The sequence below is a fragment of the Delphinus delphis genome, chromosome 19, assembly GCF_949987515.2.
Source record: "Delphinus delphis chromosome 19, mDelDel1.2, whole genome shotgun sequence".
Lineage (NCBI taxonomy): Eukaryota > Metazoa > Chordata > Mammalia > Artiodactyla > Delphinidae > Delphinus > Delphinus delphis.
The window spans coordinates 13,336,563-13,359,683 of NC_082701.1; the positions used below are offsets into that span (position 1 = coordinate 13,336,563).

The 23,121-nt window shown below is 51.9% G+C and overlaps 2 protein-coding genes across 9 annotated transcripts in view; one reads left to right on the forward strand and one right to left on the reverse strand.

The window, feature by feature from the left end:
- TBCD (tubulin folding cofactor D) overlaps nt 1-846 on the forward strand; it is a 173,888-nt gene extending 173,042 nt beyond the window's left edge. For both annotated transcript variants that reach the window (XM_059998740.1, XM_059998741.1), the window contains one exon: nt 593-846. In XM_059998740.1, coding sequence (XP_059854723.1) covers nt 593-607 — 15 coding nt within the window. In that variant the 3' untranslated portion in view covers nt 608-846. The remainder of the gene's footprint in view (nt 1-592) is intronic.
- Nucleotides 847-954: 108 nt separating this feature from the next.
- B3GNTL1 (UDP-GlcNAc:betaGal beta-1,3-N-acetylglucosaminyltransferase like 1) overlaps nt 955-23,121 on the reverse strand; it is a 119,254-nt gene continuing 97,087 nt past the window's right edge. For 5 of the 7 annotated variants that reach the window (XM_059998743.1, XM_059998744.1, XM_059998745.1 and 2 more), the window contains 5 exons: nt 13,096-13,231; nt 12,940-13,008; nt 12,416-12,490; nt 5,300-5,404; nt 955-3,685 (listed from right to left, as the gene is read on the reverse strand). In XM_059998743.1, the coding sequence (XP_059854726.1) occupies nt 5,324-5,404; nt 12,416-12,490; nt 12,940-13,008; nt 13,096-13,231 (361 nt within the window). In that variant the 3' untranslated portion in view covers nt 955-3,685; nt 5,300-5,323. The remainder of the gene's footprint in view (nt 3,686-5,299; nt 5,405-12,415; nt 12,491-12,939; nt 13,009-13,095; nt 13,232-23,121) is intronic. The other 2 variants (XR_009517132.1, XR_009517131.1) reach the window with 2 other exon arrangements.

The window sequence follows — 23,121 nt, forward strand, 5'->3', positions numbered from 1 at the left end:
GAGGGCTCTGGCTGCGGTGCCCTTCCTTCCCAGGGCCCAGATGGTCATGGCCTGCCTTCTGTTCAGCCGCCTCTCTCTTCATTGTCCTTCAGTTCTTCACTGTGCTCTTAACTCTCTGTTCTCCTTGTGGCTAAGTTATTTCTGAGGTGATGTCTTTTTCCCCCTTTCCTCCCCGCCCCGATCATGCTGTACTAGTGTCTGCCTTGCCTGGCCCTTCTCTGGGGCCCCTACAGGACCCCCTCAGATGCGGGTTGAGGGCAGCTCTGGTCGGCCCCCAGGTGACACTGTGGGTGACAGGGATGGCAGGCCAAGTGTCAACTCTCCCCTCTCCTTGTGTGACGGCCACACACAACACTGGCTTCCTAAGGAAGTGTGCTTTCTACATTAGGAAAATGTCACACAGATGGATGAAGTTGGGGGAACAGTATAGTCACCCTCCCTACCTGCTTGCTGCCCAGAGGTTGTGTTGGCCACGGGGCTCCTGGCACGTTTGGGGAAGCGGCACAGATGCAGTTTCCTGCAGGAAGCGCGACCCAGGGAGGGCTGGGGAGACGGCGCTGACCGGCCTGACCCTGTCATGTGTCCTCCGCAGCCCAGTGTCCGCTGAGGCCAGTCCGGGAAGCTGAGTCCTTGCCTCTGCCTGCCTGGGAGGAGGAGTCCGGGCATGGTCGGCATGGAAGACCTGGACGGACGGCGGCAGTCTGGCTGGTGCGTGTGAGGGACCTGGAGTTCGTCACCTGGAGGTGGCATTTCCTTCCATGCATCCTGTGCCACAGTGACCTGGGCTGTTGGTGCATTTGTCCTATCTCTAACCTGTGTCTTACTTATAAAATCACGTGCTGAGCAGCTCTGTATCTGCCTGTGCCTGACACTGGTGCCGGTGGGGGAGCTGGAACCAGAGGGGGTTGTAGGCTCCTGCACCGAGATCCGCTGGGAGGGGTGGCCCCAGGGTGGACAGGCCGGTTGCAGCCTCCCGTGTGCTGTCCTGTCGCCACGTCCACCATGGCCTTGTTGGGCTTGCTCGTAGCCGCTGACAAGCTCTGAGGGACTCACGTTACATGTCAGATGCTGCAGGGGCAGAGAAGGTGCCATGCCTCGGGGTGGGGGTGGGTGCCGTTGAGCGCCGCCTCCGGGTCTCTCTTGCAGCGCGGGTGGGGGCTATCTTCCCTCCTCACCCCATTCTAGTGCCCAGCGCGCATGGCGGTCGCACGCACGTCACCTGCCCTCGTGCAGTTTCATTCAGTCAGAAAGAGCCAACCTGTGTTCTCAGAATCCCACCAGGACCAGTTCAGCCACACAGGGGACTTGTGACAGCAGCTCAAACCCTCAACGGAAGCAGGGCACGGTCAGTGGCTTCATAGATCTGCCGACATGTGGCCTCCAGGAAGGGGTTCTCTGGTGACGGGAGGAGAACCACATTGTCTGAACCTTTTTTTTCATTTGTCCAGAATGGGGTACACACTCAGGGTTTCTGAAGCAAAGACAGGCTGCTTTTGTCCACATGGGCTGGCACTCATGCTGGCCTGTCCAGGGGGCAGTGAGGCCGATGTGTGTAAAGGTTCCCCACTTGAGCACCTGCATGGCCAGTCTCAGTGCTGAGGGGTCAGGCCGCCTCCTGCGGGAGCCTTTGTGTGGCAGGCTCCTGGTCCATCCCCACCCTTCCACCTGCTGCTTCACGGGTTGAGGTCTGGATGCAGGACAGATGTGGACGGGCAGGTAGAACATCTGAGGTGAAGTCGTCCAGCCACGGGCCCAGGACAGTGTTCCTGCACCTGGGCCACGGGACAGACTGCCTCTCCTGGGATGTGCGCGCCCACGGGTCCACGGCTGGAGGCCACGGTAGGTGTTGTTGGTACAATCCTGAGACGTGTTTTCCTGCTGCCTTTGCTAAGTGAGTTTCTCCTGCTCCAGTTGAGCCAGTGGACATGCCGGGATCGCTGACCTTCTCTGAGAGTGGAAGCCCATGTTAGTCTTGCGTGAGGTTTGAACTTTAATTTCATTTAAGCCTTAAAACATGTCTCCTCTTGAAAATAAGTAGAGAGTTTTCCATTTTCAATGGAAGAACAGCCAGAGGCCCCATAGCTGGTGGACGTTGTCACGTGGTCCTGCAGGGTGGCCACAGGAGGCCCCACTTGTATCCCTGCAGCAGGCGGGGTCCACAGAGCAGCACCTAGACCTTGGCTGAGAAAACCAAGCAAGGAGCTTTTGAGAAGGAATAAAATGAAATGTTTTTAGCATAATTTTTAAAAAACACCAAGATTCCAGAGACATGGTCTCTGAGACATGGAGACAGGCCAGTTTACCACATTGATGATACTGTGTCATGAAGCAATTCTTCTTCCGTTGCTGGTCTACCTTTGCAACCCGAGGAAAACCAACAAACAAAGCCGGCAGTGTCCAGCTGCCCCTGCACACCTTCGGCCATGTCAGATCCGGTCAGCACCTGTTCTCATCAGGCGCCTGGTGGCTGGGAACCTCCTCCTTCATTTGGAGTCCATCTGGGTCCAGGTGACGGCTTTGTGGGGAGTCCCCCCTCATGACTGACGACGTGGCCAGAAGCAGACAACAGCAGAGGTGGACATCGTGGAAAGCAGTGGTCTGAAGCAATTTGGGGTGGGTGGACAGTGCTGGGCTGCCACCTGGTAGAGGGAGTGGTCAGGAGACACCCCCCCCCCCCGAAAGGGGCAGAGAAGGGCACCTGTGGCCCCAGTGGGAGTGAGGTGGGTGGGTCTGAAGAGCCGCAAGAAGCCTCGTGCCTGAAACAGGATATGTGAGGGCAGCAGTGTGGCCGTGAGCATGTGGCCATGTCCCAGACACAGAGGGAACCATCCCAGTGAGCAGGTCCCTGGCGTCCCCAGGATCCATGTCTGCTGAGCCCTGGAGGCTGGCTGGGAAATGTGGATGTGATAGCATAAGGCCCAGGGCCAAATCTAGTAGCAGACCCCACATACAGCTGGGGCCCTAAATAGCTGTACCCTCAGCAGCAAGGAGAGTGAGCAGTAGGTCCCCACAGGAGCACATCTGTCTTGGTCTCTGCCCAGTGCTGGTGGAGAGGAATGTGATCACAGTGGCCCCCAACCAGTGGTGCTGACAGACACTGGGCAGAGGAGGCAAACAAAACCCTCTCTGGAAGGATGCAGGCTGAGCCCTACAGAGAGAAGAACATAAGCTCACATCCCCAAATTGCACAAAATGCACAAAGAAACAAGGCACCATTGGCAAGATCTTAATAAAATCAGACCCCAAAAGACACAAAATATAAAATGAATTCAGTTTTGAAAAGGGTTAGAAATTATCAAGAGGAAATTAGGGGGAAAAAGGCTCAATGGATGAATTAAACAACCACCTAGACATGGCTGAAGAGAGAATTGGGGAACTGGAAGATCTGAAGGAGTTTTATCCAGAAAAACAACTGGAAAATATGAAAACAAAGTCAAGAGACACCAGAGAACCTGCCCTGTGTGCAGCTGGGGTCTCGGGAGACGGTGCCACATACTTGGTGATAGAAGCAAGATCCCAAACAGGACAAGCTCACGTCTGGACACGTTGCAGCGGAACTGCTGGGAGACTGGGTGGTCCGGGCAGCTGCCCCTCTTGGATGGCAACAGTGGACTTAACACTGGAAGGAGATCCTCATCGAGCTGAGAGAAAACCATTCACCTCGGCTGGACTGAAGCTAGTACAGCTGTCATTCAGGGAAGAACAAAATAGGTCGTTAACAGATAAAACAAACCTCCTTAATGCCACTGATGGTTTCCAATCTTGACACTGTTGACATTTGAGGTTGAATAATTCTTAGTTGTGGGGACCGTCCTGTGTGTTGCAGAATGTTTAGCAACAACCTAGATGCCAGTAGCAAACCCCCTTCCCAGTTGTGATGACAGAAATATCTTCAGGCAGATTCTGGGGGCAGATTCTAGTGGATAAAGCTTAGGGATCATTTTCCTGCTGCCAAGTGAATGCAGGTGCAAGAGACAATGTTGGGCAGAGAAAACTATAAACAACGACCATGTAACAAAAAGAACAACGGCTAATATGTAGATTTTTAAAAGCACGTAGAATTTCTTTTTAATGGACAGTAGTAGCATACAGTATAAAAATAAACGTGCATTTTTAGAAGGTCCTATAGCCAGAACACTGATCCTTTTGCCTCTGACCAACACCTCGTGTGCTTTGGGAAGGGTCTTCCGAGACTCTGCATGCAGAGACCCTGATGCTTTTAAATCACCAAGGCGGGGAACTCTGACTCAGACATGACTCCACAATGAGGCCACTCCTGATTGTTCAGGCCCCCTGACCCTACTCGGACCCAGGAGTTACTGCCTTGTTCACATGAAGTTAGGGCAGGGCTCCCATCAGTGGGAATCATCACTCAACTCCAGCATTAATGGCACCAATGATTCAACACATCAATGATTTGTTCTTGGATCAAGGAGACAGGCCCCCGGGGGTAGCAGCCGTGCGTCACCTTTAGGGAAAAGCCATTGGCCTCCTGGGACCGAGAGACCAGATGCACAAAGGGACAATTCCAGATCGTGTCTCAACATAGAACTGTGTAGCCACTGGTCCCCAATGGCCAGGACGTGGTCACAACTGCCAGCTTCCCCAGTTCTAGCCATACATCCAACTTAGGACCAATCGGAGAAGGAGACTCACTCCCCTGACCGCTCACGCCCACGGCCCCCAGCCAGGCACAGCGGGGCCTCCCCCTCCGCCCGCAGGTCTCTGCTGCGCTTGGTGAGGGGTCAGCTCCCCACCAGACAAGCCGTGAGCACGCAGCCCCTGTCCCCAGGGTGGGCCTTGTCTAGTTCCATGTCTCTCACACATGCGGCCCCCGCATGGATGGAGCCAGCCACCCACCCAGACATGGACCAGCCTTTCCACAGTGGCCAGAGCTGGGAAGGAGGCAGGCGCTGGGGAGCCGTGCAGTGACTAGAACGAGTGACTAGAACGTCTGCCACAGACACGAGGGAGGCTCTCTGGGGAGGGTGCATTGTGCGGCCACGCCCTCTGCTCCATGTCTCCGTCTGTGGTATCTGTACACACGTGTGGACACGTGTCCGAGATACACGGTGGGGTGTGGACAACACCCCTCAGGCTTGTGCTCACGGCTGTGTGCTTTACCACACGTAAACCACACCTGATAAGAACACTAAGACGCGCCCTCCTGGTGAAGGGGATTTGAGGGGCATCTGGGTGCCACCCTCCACCGGGCACGTTCCCCACTGGGGGCCACGGGGCCATCCTTCCCTACTTGCTCTCGACCCTGGGCTGCGGCTGCTGGGGGCCTCGTACATACCTGGGAGCAGCTGCCATGGGTCTGTCAGCTGAAGTGAAGGAAATCCCGGCCCTCCTGCAGGTGCAGCGACCTCAGATTGTCTTCAAATGCGCCCCCTGTGAGGTCCTGGGGGAGAAGCGACAGGTCTGATTCTATCCAGGCCTCCCCTGGCCTGCACTGGGGACCCCAAGAGCCTCCCTTGGGGGCCTGGGGTTTGGGGTTGCCTGTGGCCACCTGTTAGGTGGTCCACTATGAACTTCTGCTCCACTGCTAAAAGGAGAGGGTCCAGAAGGAGAAAAGTGCCGGAAGGGAACCTGTTGGCAGTTGGCCACAATGTCCCATAGGTCACCAGGGAGGCTGGGGGCAGGGGGTCCTCTGAGGTGCCTCCTGGCCTCGGCCCCTCCCCGCAGGAGGCAGCTGGCCCCCCACGGGGACTCGGGGGAGGAGATGAGGCTCATGGGCAGTCCCTTCCGCTCATTTCTTGGTCCAGGGCAGAGCCAGCTTCCCCTGTCCTGACTGATCCTGGGGTCTCCATGGTGGCCCCCTCGCCCCACCCCCATGGCCTCTGTAGGGCCACAGGTGGGAGGCAGCCCTGGAGACAGAAACTGTGACCCAACAGCCAGCTGCTGGCAGAGCCCCTCCCGCCTCCCGCTCCGTACCCACCCCCACGGCCGAGACAGGGGGCAGTCCCTGCCCACGTCTTCCCTGTACCCTTGTTGGTGTGGGACTTGGGGGTGGGTCCCCAAACTCTTCAGCTGGGCCCGTGCACTGGTGCTGCTTCGGCCGCCCTCCTGTGCGGGGCCACGGCGGGGTTTTGGGAAACATCTGCAGGCTCCTGTCCCTCGTCCCAGCGCCACCTGCCAGGTCCCCTCCTGCCTCCATAACCAACAAAGCGGGGGCCTCTCTGCCAGGACGTGGGAGGGGCTGCCTGACCACCACACTCCTTCCTGTTGGGTGTCATCCGTCTGTCCTTGGGCCCAACACAGGGAAACACCCTTGTCCTGGGCTGTTTCTGCTCCTCTTACTGCTGTTACCTGGGCTTTGCTAGAAGTATTTAAATGAAAACCATTCTACCTGGAAAACACCTGAAATTTCCACATTCTGTCCTCTACCTGCTGTCTGTTCTTAGCCCCCGTTTTCTCCTCCCATTATCTCTCTGCTTCCAAGTTTTCAAAGGAAATACACGTGGGTTCAGGGCCAGCCCAGCCACAGACCTGGGCTTGTAAAGGGGCCACCGGGAAGGTACTCATGTGTCCATGAGTGGACACACCCCCTTAAGAGAATTAAAAAGGTCAGACGTGAAACCAACAAGGACTAGAACCCAGAGGGTACAGAGGACTCCTCGGGTCAGGAGAAGACACACAATCCCGTGGACAAGAAGCTGATCAGAAACATCAGGACACAGGAAATCCACACGCCTGACAGATGCGGGAAAGGTCTTGGCCTCAGCAGGGATCAGATGGAAATGAACCCCACCGTCCAGTCGTGAGGCCTAGAGGGACCCCTCCCTCCCTGCCTCTGGGCGTGTCCCCTGGTCTGGCCTCCTGGGCGTTGTCTAGTGAAGCAGAAGACATGGCTACCCCATGACCCGTGAAGAGCGTCAGGACCCTCCATGAGAAGCTCTGGTGTGATGCCCACGGCTGGGTCCCGAAGCGCCAACGGGAAGAGGAAAGCAGGCCTCAAGCATGACGTGGAGGAGACCGGACCCCCAGAAACACAGCCAACTCTGTCACATGGCCCGCAGACATGCACTCCGCACCAAACGGATTAGCGGAGCAAGTACAGAATCGGGCGGCGCTGGGGGAGGGCACGTCGCCCATTAAACTGTGCAGCCGGTTCTGGAACAGAGGCCGCAGAGTTTTCTTAAAGGGCAGATGGTTAGCATTTACAGCTTTGTGGCCATACGTCCTCTGTGTTCTAGTAAAACTTTATTTACAGAAGCAGCTGGTGGGCCACATTTAGGCCATTTTCCGAAGGTGTTAAGAATTCACAATAAAGTTTATTCAAACAAGAAAAACGTGAGAAAAGTTCTAAAAAGAATAATGAAGGAAGACTATCCTTACTCAGTGGTGAACATCATAAAGCTATAGTCAGTAATGGTGCATGACAGATGCGTAGAAAAAGGCCAAGACTCCAGAAACAGCTCCAAATCCACATGCATACCCAACACACACAGACGCCATTTCCTGACTGGAAAAGATGAGGGTTTCTCACCAAATGATGTTAGGACCACTGAGGACCCAAACAGAAAGAAGAAAGTCTGGATCCCTATGATAATCTTTATAACAAAATAAATTCCAGTTGTACCAAAAATATAAGGAAAAAACAGGAGTCTGAGGACCAGACTTGGATAATGTTTTTTTAAATATCACAGTGAGAAATGATTGTCTTAGAATGAATAAAACCCCCAAAAGCCATAAAAGGAAAAATTAATTTGATTATATCCAAATAACAAACTTCTAAACGGCAAAAGATATAAATTCAGTTAAATGACACAGAAAAATCTGCAACATCACAGACAGTGGTTTGTTTCTGTTACTGTATAAAGAAAACTACTGAGACCAATAGAGAAATGGGCCAATGAAAAGGGTAAGGTACCAAAAGGGAAATAAAGATGAATACAAATACATGAAGAGATGCCCTCCTTACTCACAATATGACGTTGCCAACTGGAACCATAAACTTATTGCTTTTCACCTGTGGTTTGCAAAGGTGGAAGGTTTGGTCACAGCGCTGGAGAAGGGTCATGGTGGGGGCAGGGTGTGTGAACTGGCTCAGCCTCCAGGGACAGAATGGCTGGTCTCACGACCGATGGCGGGCACATTCTTTGACCAGCACCTTTCAGACATTTATCCCATATGTGTAGCCACTTGAGCAAAATTATGCACATATAAAGATATCCACGGCAGCATTATTCCTAACGGTGAACAGTAAAACTGGCCTAAAGGTACATCGATAAGTAACTGGATAATAAATGTATGTAACACCCATATAATCGCGTGGGATGCAGATGTTTTTTAAGTGAGGTACATGAATCCCTCAGAAGCTCCTGCAGCCAGCGATGAAGGTGTTCCTGCGAGCAGAACGGACCCTGGACCTGAGCCTCGGGAAACACGTTAAACCACAAGCCGGTTTCGTCAACAAACAGATTGTAAGAAAGCGAGGGAGACAAAGGTCACACTGGGTCTGCATTCCAACAGGCAAGTATGAAAAGACAGAACATGTCTACAAGGCAGTTAGAGAGATTTCAACACTGATGGGATATCTGGAAATTTGGGGTGACATAGTGGTATTATGGTAGATTTTTTAGCTTTTAATCTTTTCAGGAAACAATAATGAAGAAATGAGGCTAGAATTTGCCTCACTCCCAGGTTGGGGGAGTTGGGGCTTGGGGCTGGCTTCTTTGCTTTGGCTGAAACGTGCTGGAAAGTTTCCTTCATAAAAAGATAACAGAGTTGGGTGGCACCAGCGGATTTATATGGAATTAACTCCAAGATATACTATTGTGTGAAAAAAGCGAAATAAAGAAGTATGTATGACATGCTGCTGTTTGTTAAAAAGAAAAATCACGTCACGTACACCTTTGCGTTTCTACCCCCAGGCCCTCTAAGGAAACAAAGTGGGTGACAGGGATGGGTTCCTTCCCACCCAAAGTCTGCTCTCTGGGAAGGGTTTGCATGGGTGGGGGTGTTCCCTTCGTGGCAACTTCGGGTCCCTGAGAAGTAGACCCTTAAGAGAGCCTATCTCTGAAAAGCTAGGTATCATTTGTGTAGAATTAAAACTTTCATTTTACAACGGCTCCTTGCAGCCCCATAATCATTCATCCAATTCCCCTGGCAACTTGAACACTGTTTGTCTTGGCCTCTCAGGAAACTGCTTTCAAACCAGGAAACCCAAAGCCAGGTGGGTCTATCCCTGTGGCAGGCAGGCCCCAGATGGCCACGAGCCTGCCTCATTGCACCCACATCCCGTGGAACCCCCTTCCCTGGTATGTCACTTCTGTGATTAGGTCACACGTTAGTGTGACGTATGTCTTGCTACTGACCCTGCCCCTTGCTGGCTTTCATAGAATAAGCTGCCATGGTTGGCGGGCCTGCAGAGCAAACAGCCGGCAAAGCACTGAGGCCCTCGGCCAACACCCTGGAGATCTGACTCCTGCCAAGGACCATAAGAGCTTGGAAGCAGGTCTGCCCCAGGCGAGCCTCTTGATGAGACATCATCACCGGCAGGCACCACCACGCTCACCTGAAGCTGAAAGCCACCTGTGGTGCCTGGACTTATGACCCACAGAAACGTGAGGAAGTAAACATGTGCTGTTTGAGGCTAAGTTTGTAGTTTGTTATGTAGTGACGGTTAAATAATGCAGGTTCAAGCTGGCAAGCAGTCAAACAGAAGAAAACCTCAAGGTGACACGTTGGGACTGGAGCCACCCGGCTGCCTGGCCCTGGGATACTCAGTGTACAGCCACCTGCGAAAGCACAAAGCTGGCCCCTACCTGACCCCACACACAAACAGCAACTCAAAATGGGTCCAAGACCTACATGAAGGAGCTGAAACCATAAAACCCTTAAGAAAAAAGTACAGGGGTAAATCTTCATGACTCTAGATTGGGTGGTGGTTTCTTAGCCTTGACACCCAAAACAGAAATCAAATTACAAATAGATAAAATGGACTTTGTCAAAGTTAAGCACTTTTTGTGCATCAAAGGACACCGTCAAGAGAATGAAAAGACAGCCCACAGGATGGGAGAAAATATTTGCCAATGCATCCAGTTGGGGACTTGAGTCTAGAAATATAGAGAACTCTGAGGACTCAACAAAAAGACAGCCCGATTAGAAAATGGGTGAAGGACCTGAACAGACACTTCTCCACAGGAGGCAGACACGTGGCTAACAGATGCTCCATGTCCTCCGTTGTCAGGGAGACGCAAACGGAAACCGCCGTGAGAGCCGCTCATCCACCAGGATGGCCTTGACGAACAAACATGTCACGAGGTGGGCAAGGATACGAGAAACTGGAACCTTTGGGCAGCGGGGGGTGGGGGGGCATAAGTCATCCTAAGACCAGTGATTCCACCCCAGCTCTGCATCCGAGAGAACTGAAAACACGTCCACATGGAAATCTGACCTGAATTTTCACACGGCCTCATTCAAACTGACAAAGCCTGTTGTGCCCATGAGATTCTGTTCTGGTCCAAGTGTTCAGCTCACCTATGACCGTGCAAAGTCTCCACCAACTGAGCAGAGGAAACCACACCTCTACTGCCTCACAGTTTCTGTGGGGCTGGAGCTCAGGGCTGGGCCTGGCCATGCAGGGACCAGCTGGGACCCTGAGGCCACTCCTGGCACCAGGCTCCTGGGGTCAGCCTGTTCTCACGCCCGTTTTCCCGACAGTTGGGTGACTTCTCCAAAGTGGCAACTCAAGCGAGGGGCAGAATCAGGACATCCAGCCTGTTCTCCGGTCCTGCATGGGACCCCACCTGACCAACACTCTACAACGCCCGCTGTCCCCCATGTCTGAGCTCGGGCCCCATGGGAGCACAGCCTCAGGGAGGTGACGTTCCCCATCAGGATGCACTGGCCTGGTGAGGCCCCTGTGGAGGCGCCTGGGCCACACGGCAAACCGCAGTTAGAAGCTGTGAGTAACACCAGTCAGTGCAGAAGGGGGTCTGGGATCTTAAAAACAGCCACCAACAGAGGGCTCCCCCCTTCTCTGGCACCCTCCACGTACACGTGGAGCCACCCTTGCTATGAACATGCGTAGGGGCCGCAGGCTCCCTGAGCCCAAGGCTGGTGAGAGTCTGCACGTGATGTGGGGTGAGAGGCATGTTCTGCTTGGTTCCCCACTGCTGTTGGCGAACGCTGGCAAATGAACATGCACCTGCTTCCCTTCCGCTAAAGCCACTGCCTTCAGGAAGGCCTCTTGGCCTGGCACCCTGTTTACCAAGGTTTCAACCTCAGAGGCTGGAAACTGCTGGAAGCAGTGGCCTGTGTCCCCAACTATGCGTCATCCCACGTCCCCAGTGGCACAGCACAGGGACCTGCTCACCCATCCACTACTGTCCCCTCTTGACCCTTTGGGGCAGCCCCGCCCCACATGAGCCAACCTGGGCCCTGTAGTCCTGGTGGATTAAGGACACTTTATACTTGCATTTGTGATAATCTTTCTGACCGCGGGGAGGAATTTCCAAAACAGGAGGACACTAAAAGTGTTCATCACAAGAGAAAAATTGATAAATGTACTGTGTTAAAAATAAGCTTTTCACGGGACTTCCCTGGTGGTCCAGCAGGTAAGACTCCACTCTCCTAATGCAGGGGGCCTAGTGGGGGAACTAGATCCCACAGGCATGCTGCACCTAAGAGTTCGCATGCCGCACCTAAAAGATCCCACATGCCGCAACCACGACCCAGCGCTGCATGCATGCGTGCATGCATAAATAAATAAAATTAAGTTTTTCTGGGAAGAACCTGTGAAAAGACAAGTCACAACTGGGAGAAAACATCTAAACACTAGTCGACCAAGGGCCAGCACCACTCAATGCAGAACTCCCGGAAACCAAGGAGAAGAGATGGACAGGCCAGCAGGGCGCGGGTGAGGGCTCCAAAATCAGGAGAACGTCCCCATCACCAGAGCCCACCAGCAGGCTTCGTGGTGGGAACTTGCACACCAGGAAACGGGACCCACTCAGGGGAGGAGGGAGTTCAAGCACACGGGCCTCTCTGCAGGACCCCAGCGTTGGGCCCAGAGCCAAGAAACGAGCACCTGTCCTGCGTGGCCGCAAATAGAAAAGGCAAGGGGTTGATGGAGAAAACCGCTGGGACGGCAGTCACCTGGCAGGGATTGGGGGGATGCAGGGCTGGCGCAGGTGCTTCTGGGCGGCCTTGTCCCCTGCAGCTCTCATGGGAAATGCAACCTGCCTCATGGGGCACCATCGCCGCCACCTCCCCCAACACCCCGGGCCTGGCTGGAGGTGGCCCTGTTGTCTCCTGTCCCTGCCCCCATGCGGATCACTCTCCTGGCCCCCCAGAGCGGCAGTCATCACCTCCCATCCTAGCCCACAGCTTCCTGGTGGACACAACATACCACCTCCTGACCCTGGGGCTGTCCCAGCCACACATGCCCCAGCCTGACACTCACCAGCTTCACGCAGATGACAAAGGGTGGCTGTGCGGCTCGGAAGTGCAGGACCGGGACCCGGGGCTTGGGCCTTTCCTGAGAGGAGAGAAGAGCCACAGGTTGCTCCACCTTGCTCCCCAGTCCCCCACCTCTGCCCTGCTCACAGCTCGATGCCCTCAGACAGGCGCCCGGGCCACAGCCAGACCCAGGGCTGGACCTGGTCTCCAGCACCTCCACCCAGCCACCTATGGCTGCCACAGGACTAACCTGAGGTGGGCAGCAGACAGACCCAAGCCTGCAAGGAGCACCTTCCAGCAGGGACAGGGGCAGGTGGGGGCAGGCACGGGTGCCCTCTGGGGTCCTGGAGACCCCAGGAGCCTGAGGGCTGCATCTGCCAGGCCTGGCAGCTGTCTGGGCCCAGATGGCCTTTCCCAAGGAGGAAGGTTCTGGGCAGTGTCTACTCCAAAGGCCCAGGACGGCACCCCAGAGTGCAGTGTGGGTGGCTGCTGTGCGTGACCATGGGGCTCGGTGGGGAGGGGGCGTACCTGAGAGTCCTCATAGCAGTAGAAGCCCTTCTTGATCTTGTTCTCGTCCACATCGCAGAAGGCGACCACCTAGGGAGGACCCAGGACGCCAGCCTCAGGGGCAGTGGGGGCAGTGCTGCTGGATGGGGGAGGGGTGGGACAAGGGGTGGGCCCCACCTTGCACCGTGACCCTGCCGTCAGGCTGCGGTAGAGCCGGCGGCCCTGCCGGCCCGCATTCCAGATGGTGAAGGTTGCCCAGTGGGGCAGGGCCCACTCTTCCAGGAAGCGGACGCGGTGGGTCCAGATGGTGGTCCTGTGGGGGATGGGGGTTTGGGGGTCGTGACCCAGGAGGGCAGGGCCTCCAAGCGCCCCAGGCCTTCCTCCCCCCACCCCTGAGCCTGCCCACAAGTCCCCCTGGTTTGGGGCCCCTGGGGCAGCGCTGCAGCTGTTGGCTGAGTGACTGAACCAAGGAGGCCAGGACCAGAAGGTCGCACCCCTCACCCACCCTCACAACCGGTACACATGGATCCTCGGACGTGCTGAGCTCACGTCCACACACTCAAGAAGCGTGCGGGACACCAGGCACAGAGCTTGGGGAGCCCAAGGAAAACCCAGCCACGCTGACGTCCGGCACCTACGACCATGGTAAACATGACCTGGACGTGACTCCCCACCTCGAGTGGCCACATGGAAGGGGCCACAGTGTCCTGTGGAAGCTGTGCAGATGGCGGGGTCACCTTCCCCAGGTGGGACCCCCTCCCTTGGCCCCTTGCCACATGCAGACCTGAGGTCCAGGCCGGCCCTTGGGGTCTGCAGCTGCCCGAGTCCCAGTGCCCGGAGACAACAGCATGTCAGCTGTCTCCAGGTTAAAGTGGTTGGACACAGGGACAGGACCCAAGGCGCAGGGGTGAAAGCATCACTTAAGAATCGGGAAGGTTAAGGGGGAGCTTCTGCAGGTACACAGTGGACCAAACTTGACCCTGGTCTTCCTTTCCAGAGAAACCTCTGATGTAAGGAAAGGCGGCACACCCTTGTATAAAATCACAGTTTACACCTGGAAGTGCCCTCCGTGGACCCTCTCACGGAGCCCCAAGACCTACTGTTCTAGGCCAGGCGCAGACCTGCTGCAGCTCCCCCACGTTCTACAGTGTGGGTTCAGTTCCTTCCTGGTGTCTGGCCTGGGGCTCTGTGTGGCAAGTGTTGAACCCGTAGTTCAGCAGCCACTGCCCTGCTGCCTTCTCTGTGGCAACCAGCTTTGAGGGTCCCACAAGGTATCTCAGGGGAGCAGCTCCTCCAGGTGAGAGTGTGGGGTCCATGGACACAACACAGTGATGCCCACTCTAATGCAACTGGGCACCAGTGTCCGCCTGCCCAGGGGTGGGCTCTGGATGCTGGGCTCCTCCTGTGGTCGGTCCACCCACCTCCCACTTGAAATGTCTCAGTTAGGGTTGTGCTGAGCAGCCATAATTTCAGTGGTCGGCGGGTACTGGGGCTTGCGAAGGTGAATAAGGTGAATAACTCCCCAGTCCGGGCCACTCAGCACAAGCTAGACACACTCCAGCCCAAACAAGACACCATCAGGTGCAGCACTCAACACGCAGCTTTGGCAGCATCCAAGGAACGAAGGACAATTCTGAGAACAAAACAACTGAGCTTCCTGCAAATGAGCTCTGACAAACCCACGAGACGCTGACAGTGGGGAAGAGAGGGGGCGGGCCCCGGGTCCCCACCAGCAGCGGGACCTGCGCCACGCTCCAGGCCCTGCCTGGGACCCCAGGGGGTGCGCCTACCACCACAGGGCAGCAGGAGACAAGGGACCACAGACATCTGGGCAGGTCTTGCCCTCTGCTCCACGGTTTCCTCTCCGGCTCCTACTTTTTAAATTACTTTTGTTGGCAAAAGGTCTGGCCGCTTCTATGACTTAATTGCTTCTCTCCTTAACCAGTCAACTCTCTTCAATTTCATGAACAGTTCAATGAAACTGCCCAAAAAAATGCCCAAAGGTTTTGGGGACACTTATAAGGAAATGAAATGGCCCAACGAGGACTCCACTTAATGCTCAGGGACCAGGACAGTGTGGGGCCCGCACCAGCGTGACCACCAGACGCAGGGGTGACGGGCCAGGTCTGAGCAGCGCAGGGTGCCTCACCTGGAGACGGCGCCTGTGGGAGGGACAGAGCTGACCCCCACCTCCCACCACCTGCGGAGTGGATCTGGAGGGACTGGGGGTCCTGAGGGTACAGCCCCTGCCTTGTGTCCTCCCTGTGCCTCCGGAGTCTGGTCTCTGGTCTGAGGACACAACTCAGAAACTGCCACCAATACCTCCGTGTTGTGGACAGTGAGACCCTTCCTGCCGCCGCTGTCCTGCAGGTCCCTTTCTCCACCGTGCTGCTCAGTTATTTATTCGGGAGAACAGCCCAGGTGTGTCCTTCCTGCCACTCTTACCCCTGCGAGGAGGCTCCACCGAGGGCTGGGTGTGTGGGAGCTGCTCACACGTTTTCTCAGACCCACAGGTCGGCATTTCCAGAACCTTATGGAAAGCAGGGCAGTGTCAGGGATGCACACTGCACCAGGAGGCAGCAGGCCGGAGGCGGGGGCGGGGAGCAGTGGCGTGTGTGGACCCTCAGCAGCAGGACGGCAGGAAGGTCCACGCGGTGACGAAGACAGAGGAGCAACGTCACCACACGGAGCTCAGCCCTGAGGGTGAGCAGCACAGCGACTTCGGGAAGAATGAGGCAGAACGTTGCCACCGACACCACATTTTTAAAGAGGGAAAGCACACCGTTTAGAGGACATCACGTGTGGTCAAAGTATAAAGAAATGGATCTTATGGCAAATAAACATCCCACTCAGGACACCACGAAATGGAACCTGGGAGATGCAGGAGGTTTGGGGAAATGGGTAACTTTTTGTTTTAAAGATGATTCCTTATGCCTCTGGCTGTCGGAAGTATTTCATAGTGAAAATTGTTAAATGATATAAATGCTGATCATTCTCAATGTAAAAGGTAAAGGCCATGATTCAGGGAGCCTCTCAAACAGAGGGCTCTTTAAGAGAGAGTCTGAAGGAATTCAATTATTGACAAGCCTGAGGGTGTAATTAGCGCTCCTTGCTCTGTGAGGTTTTGCTGCTCAAAGACTTTAATCCAACACAGAAACTAACATGAGATCACCTCTTTTAGGTTGTGGGTGGCAAAGCCTCACGCTGCAAAAAGAGGGGAAAAAAAGTCTCAACATAAAAGAATTATCGCATGAAAACAGAATGAGGGTGTGTGTAGCACAAGCCGTCTGGCTGGCTGCCTGGCCCCCCAGATACATGAGCACCCGCCACACCATGGGTGGGGAGCAGGGCACCACCAGGGTCATCACAGACATGCCTTCACGTTGCCTTGCTTCACAGGAGCTCGAGGTGAGGACACATGTACGTGAACCTTCAGAAACAATGGAAGAGATCCTAGCTGTCCAGGCACTTCTCAGCTCTGCAGAGGATCCCAGGTGTCCAGGCACTTCTCAGCTCTGCAGAGGATCCCAGGTGTCTGGGCACTTCTCAGCTCTGCAGAGGATCCCAGGTGTCCAGGCACTTCTCAGCCCTGCAGAGGATCCCAGGTGTCCGGGCACTTCTCAGCCCTGCAGAGGATCCCAGGTGTCCCGGCACTTCTCAGCCCTGCAGAGGATCCCAGGTGTCCCGGCACTTCTCAGCTCTGCAGAGGATCCCAGGTGTCCAGGCGCTTCTCAGCCCTGCAGAGGATCCCAGGTGTCCGGGCACTTCTCAGCCCTGCAGAGGATCCCAGGTGTCCAGGAACTTCTTAGCCCTGCAGAGGATCCCAGGTGTCCCGGCATTTCTCAGCTCTGCAGAGGATCCCAGGTGTCCAGGCGCTTCTCAGCTCTGCAGAGGATCCCAGGTGTCCGGGCATTTCTCAGCTCTGCAGAGGATCCCAGGTGTCCAGGCGCTTCTCAGCTCTGCAGAGGATCCCAGGTGTCCCGGCACTTCTCAGCTCTGCAGAGGACCCCAGGTGTCCAGGCATTTCTCAGCCCTGCAGAGGATCCCAGGTGTCCAGGCGCTTCTCAGCTCTGCAGAGGATCCCAGGTGTCCGGGCATTTCTCAGCTCTGCAGAGGATCCCAGGTGTCCGGGCACTTCTGAGCTCTGCAGAGGATCCCAGGTGTCCGGGCATTTCTCAGCTCTGCAGAGGATCCCAGATGTCTGGGCATTTCTCAGCTCTGCAGAGGATCCCAGGTGTCCGGGCATTTCTCAGCTCTGCAGAGGATCCCAGGTGTCCAGGCGCTTCTCAGCCCTGCACAGGATCCCAGGTGTCTGGGCACTTCTCAGCTCTGCAGAGGATCCCAGGTGTCCCGGCATTTCTGAGCTCTACAGAAGATTCGTGCCCAGAAAACCATCTTTGTACTTTATTCACCCAGTTTCCAACTCCGTTTATGGATTGTGGGAAAGTGGTTACTTCCTTGAAGAAACACTTGCCAGAAATTTTTAAAATTTTAATGAAATTCACGTAGAGTAAGAGCAAGGATCTTAAGTGTGCATACAAGTCAGACGGTTATGACAAACATGCATATCCGTGTAACCAACACACCTGTCAAGAGGTGGGACACTTCTACCACCCCAGAAAGCTCTCTTGTATCTCCTTTCCCCTGAGAATACCACAGTCTCGTTTCTATCACTGTGGACTAGTTCTGCCTGTTGGAGAACTCTGTACAAGTGGAAGCCACAGTATGCATGCTTTTGTATCTGATTTCTTTTACTAACCATATATTTTTTTGACATTAATCCCCGTTCTTGCAGGTATCAGTCGTTTGTTTTCTTCTAGTGCTGAGGAGTGTTCCGTTACAGCAGTGTTTATCCACCACCTGCTGATGGGCATCTGGGTTGTTCCCATTCTTGGCTACTAATAGAGAAATGTTGAGCAATCTATTAATTTCTCTTGGAGAAACACCTAGACATGGAATTGCTGGGGCATAGGGCAGGTATCAATTAAATTAAGAAAATAAGGCCCAACAGTTTTCCAAAGAGGATGTACTGTGCTTACACTCCTGAGAACAATGTATACGTGTCCTCAGCATGATTCGGAATTGCAGACGTTAATTTTAACCCTTCTTGTGGGTGTGCAGAGTTTAATTTGCATTCTCTGATAATGATGAAACCTTTTTAATTGACCTTATATATTACTTCTTTGTGAAGTGTCATGTCCGTTCAACTATTTTGCCTACTTTTATTAGATTTTATTTTTGGGTGATAGGGGTTCTTAATATCTCCCCCATACTAACCCTCTGTGAGATACACAGATTATGAATATTTTCTCCCAGTCTGTGGTTTGTCTATTCATTTTCCTAATGGTGTCTTTTTTAAAAATTAATTAATTAATTAATTATTGGCTGTGTTGGGTCTTCGTTTCTGTGCGTGGGCTTTCTCTAGTTGCGGCAAGTGGGGGCCACTCTTCATCGCAGTGCGAGGGCCTCTCACTGTCGCGGCCTCTCTTGTTGCGGAGCACAAGCTCCAGACGCGCAGGCTCAGTAGTTGTGGCTCATGGGCCTAGTTGCTCCGTGGCATGTGGGATCTTCCCAGACCAGGGCTCAAACCCGTGTCCCCTGCATTGGCAGGCAGACTCTCAACCACTGCGCCACCAGGGAAGCCCCTAATGGTGTCTTTTTATGAGCAAAAGTTTTTAATTTTGATGAAGTCCAATTTATCAATTTTATAGCACTAAAGAGGGACTTCCCTGGTGGTCCAGTGGTTAAGAATCTGCCTTCCAATGCAGGTGACGCAGGTTCAACCCCTGGTCGGGGAACTAAGATTCCACATGCCGGGGCAACTAAGCCCCCGGGCCTCAACTGCTGAGTTTGTGCACCTCAACTAGAGAGAAGCCCGCATGCCGCAACGAAGAGCCTATGTGCTGCAACTAAGACCCTATACAGTCAAAAAAAAAAAAAAAAAGGGTTAAAGATTCTGGTGTCCTCTCTAATAAATTTTTTCCTATCCCCAAGTTGTGAAGATATTCCCTGATGTTTTCTTCTAGAAGCTTTATATTTTACCTGCTTCTATATTTATATCTAAGCCATCTAGAATTAATTTTTCTATAGGGCATGAGATTTTTTTTTTTCCATATGGATATCCATTTGCTTCATTTGTTAAAAATAATTTTCTTTTTTCCATTGAATGCCTTTGGAGACTGTTAAAAATCAATTGTGAGTCTATTTCTGGACTCTGCTCTGTTTCATTGATGTATATGTCTATCTTTATTCTATTAATACATTTTCTTGATTGCTATAGCTTCAGAGTGAGTCTTAAAATCAGACACAATAAGTCCTCAAATTTTGTTCTTTTCAAGATTGTTTAGGACACTCTGGGCCCTTTGATTTTCATGCGAATTTTAAAATCAGATTATCAATTTCTACAAAGAAGCCACCTGGGACTTTTACTGGGATTGCTTTGAATTTACAGATCTGGAGAGAACTGATGTTAACAATACGGAGTCTTCCAATCCATGAATGTGGTGTCTCTCTCCATCGATCTTATAGGTTTTCTTTAATTTCCCTCAGCCTTTTTTGGAGTAGGTTTTAGCGGATATAGACATACCTTACTAAACTTACTCAAAAGTATTTTATTATTGACGCCATTGTACATTTTTTAAACTGCATTTTTTCAGTTGTTCATTGCAATTCTATAAACTTGTATTCTGGAAAATTTGCTAAGTTACTGGTTTTGATTTCCTATGAAACACAATCATGCCACCTACAAATGATGCTAGTTTTACTTCCACTTTTTTTTTTTTTTAATGTTGAGCCTTCTTTTAATTCATTTTATTTATTTTTGGCTGTGTTGGCTCTTTGTTTCTGTGCGAGGGCTTTCTCTAGTTGTGGCAAGCGGGGGCCACTCTTCATCACGGTGCGCCAGCCTCTCACTGTCGTGGCCTCTCTTGTTGCGTAGCACAGGCTCCAGACGCGCAGGCTCAGTAGTTGTGGCTCACGGGCCCTGTTGCTCCGCAGCATGTGGGATCTTCCCAGACCAGGGCTCGAACCCACGTCCCCTGCATTAGCAGGCAGATTCTCAACCACTGCGCCACCAGGGAAGCCCACTTCCACTTTCTAATACTTATATTTTTTATTTTTCCTGTCTCATTGCACTGACCTCCATTACAATGTGGAATAGAAGTAGTGAGAGGAGTGATCAGATCGCTTCCTCCTGATCTTAGAAGGGAAAGCTTTCAGTCTTTAATGATTAAGTATGAGGTTAGTTATAGGTTTGAGTAGATGCTATCAGACTGAGAAAGTTTCCCTCTATTTCTAGTTTGCTGAGTTTTTTAAAAAATCATGAATGGGTATTGAATTTTGCCCAATGCTTTTTCTGCATCTATTGCGTTGATTGTGTGATTTTTATCTTTTATTCTGTTACTGTATTAAACCATACTAATTGATTTCTGAATGTTAAACCAGACTTGTATTCATGATGTATTATCCTTTCATATATATTCCTGAATTTGACTTGGTAATATTTTGTGAATGATTTTTGCAACTATTTTCATAAGGGATATTTGTCTGTAATTTTATTTTCTTGTAATATTCTTGTAGCATTTTTTACTTCAGTCATGCTAGTCTCACGGAGTGTGAAGCTCCTCCCTCCCAACACCCAACAGACCTTTCTCCTCTTCTATTTCCTGAAAGAATTTATGTTAGATTGGTATTATTTCTTCCTTACATTTTTGATAGAATATATCAGTAAAGCCATCTGGCTTGGCTTTTCTTTATGAAAAGCTTTTAAATTACTAATTAATTTTTAATTATTATTTATACTTTTTTTTTTTTTTTTGGCCATGCGCAGGGCATGCAAGATATATTAGTTCCCCAGCCAGGGATTGAACCTAAACCCCCTGCAGTGGAAGCACGGAGTCCCAACCACTATATCGCCAAGGAATTCTCTATTATTTATACTTTAAATACCTACTGGATCTGTAATGATGTCCCCTCTTTAATTCCCAGTATATTGGTAACCTGTGTTTTCTTTTAAAAATCAATCTTGATAGAGGCTTGTCAATTGTACTGACTTTATTTCAAGCTAATTCTTAGTTTTGCTGATGTTTTTTCTACTGACTGTCCATTTTCAATTTTACCTTTTTCATTCCTTTCCTTCTATTTACTTTGAGTTTACTTTGCTATTACTTTTGAAACCTTTAAAGGTGGAGACTCAGATAATTGCTTAGTTTCTTCTTTTATAATATAAACTTTTAAAGCTATAAAAACTTATTATAAACTCTGCTTTAGCTAAATTCCACAAATTTTGACATACTGTTTTGTCATCAAGTTAAATTTTTTCCCTAATATCCTTTGTGATTTTTTCCCTTGGTTGCTTAATTTCCAAATATTTTGTATATTCAAGATGTCTTAGGGCTTCCCTGGTGGTGCAGTGATTAAGAATCTGCCTGCCAAGGCAGGGGACACAGGTTTAAGCCCTGGTCTGGGAAGATCCCCCATGCCATGAAGCAACTAAGCCCATGTGCCACAACTACTGAGCCTGCACTCTAGAGCCTGCGAGCCACAACTACCAAAGCCCATGCACCTAGAGCCCGTGCTCCACAACAAGAGAAGCCACTGCAACGAGAAGCCTGTGCACCGCAACGAAGAGTAGCTCCCGCTTGCCACAAAACTAGAGAAAGCCCGCACACAGCCACAGGCCTAACGCAGCCAAAAAAAAGAAAAAAAAGAAAAAAATGATTTCTAATTTATAAAACATAACCCGTATGCTTTCAATCATTTGAAATTTATTCAGATTTTTTTCTTGGTCCAAAGTAACGTCTATCTTGTACTTTAAAAGAATGCGTATTCTGCAGTTGACTATAGTGTTCCTTAACTGTCTACTGTCATGTCGGTTAATAGTGTTGTTCAAACCTTCTGATCCTCACAGACCTCCCCACCCCCCAACTTCTATCAATTACTGAGATAGGAGTATTAAAATCTGCAACTCCAGTCTCAGTTTTTGCCTCATGTATTTTGAAACTCTGGGATTAGGGATATACACATTTAGGATCGTTATGTCCCCCTAGAAAATGACCTTTACCCCATGTGTGCAAATCACACTTGCATTGAGTCAAGTTCATGACAACAAACTCCCAATGATGCTCCACTAAATCTACTGTATGAAAATTCAGACTTAACAGAAAAGAAATCAAGCTCTTTTGCTTAAAGCTGGAAAACAAAGAAGCTAAGTTTTAGTGTTGAACAGCACATGTGCAAAAGTTCAAGGATCTCCCAAGTCAATATGGATGCTGGGGGCTTCCCTGGTGGTGCAGTGGTGAGGAATCCGCCTGCCAATGCAGGGAACATGGGTTCGAGTCCTGGTCCGGGAAGATCCCACATGCTACGGAGCAACTAAGTCCGTGTGCCACAACTGCTGAGCCTGCGCCGTACAGCCTGCGAGCCACAACTACTGAGCCCGCGTGCCACAACTACTGAAGCCCGCACGCCTAGAGCCCCTGCTCTGCAACAAGAGAAGCCACCGCAATGAGAAGCCCGCACACCGCAACGAAGAGTAGCCCCTGCTCACCGCAACTAGAGAAAGCCCGCGCCCAGCAACGAAGACGCAAAGCAGCCAAAAATAAATAAATAAATAAATAAATTATATGGATGCTGCAATCTGGGACACCCCCCCACCGACGACACATGCCCAAATCAGCATCACACCCACTGTGACAGTGGACAGGAGACCTCCCAGGACAGAAACTGAGAAGCCACGCCTTCCAACGAGTCTCACACCCTCCAGGGGAAGAACAGAGTCTCTTCTACTTCCAGAAACACACATGCATGTCCCTGCATCATGCTCTTTACAATCAAAAGATCCCCTGATCGCAGACCTGTTTCAGGGCCCCATTCCTCCCTGTCCCCAAGAGAGCAGCATTACGGTAGCACCAAGGGGGATACATACTGGTAGTTGTTTGAAATGCAACACCCACACACATGCACAAACGTGCACACACAGACACACATGCGCGCACACACACACAGTTCAAACTAAAGAAAGAAAAGCACACCCCTCCCTTGCCTTCACCCTGCCTGTACTTTCGGCACCATCCCTGCCCTGTCCCTGGTAGTAGGCCTCTAGCCTTGGGGCCTGGGGGACGTGGGGGCCATGAGAGGGAGGGGGCTAGTGTCCTTGTGATGCCCCACAGAGGAAGCGGCCCAACCTCGGTCCCAGTAGCCCTC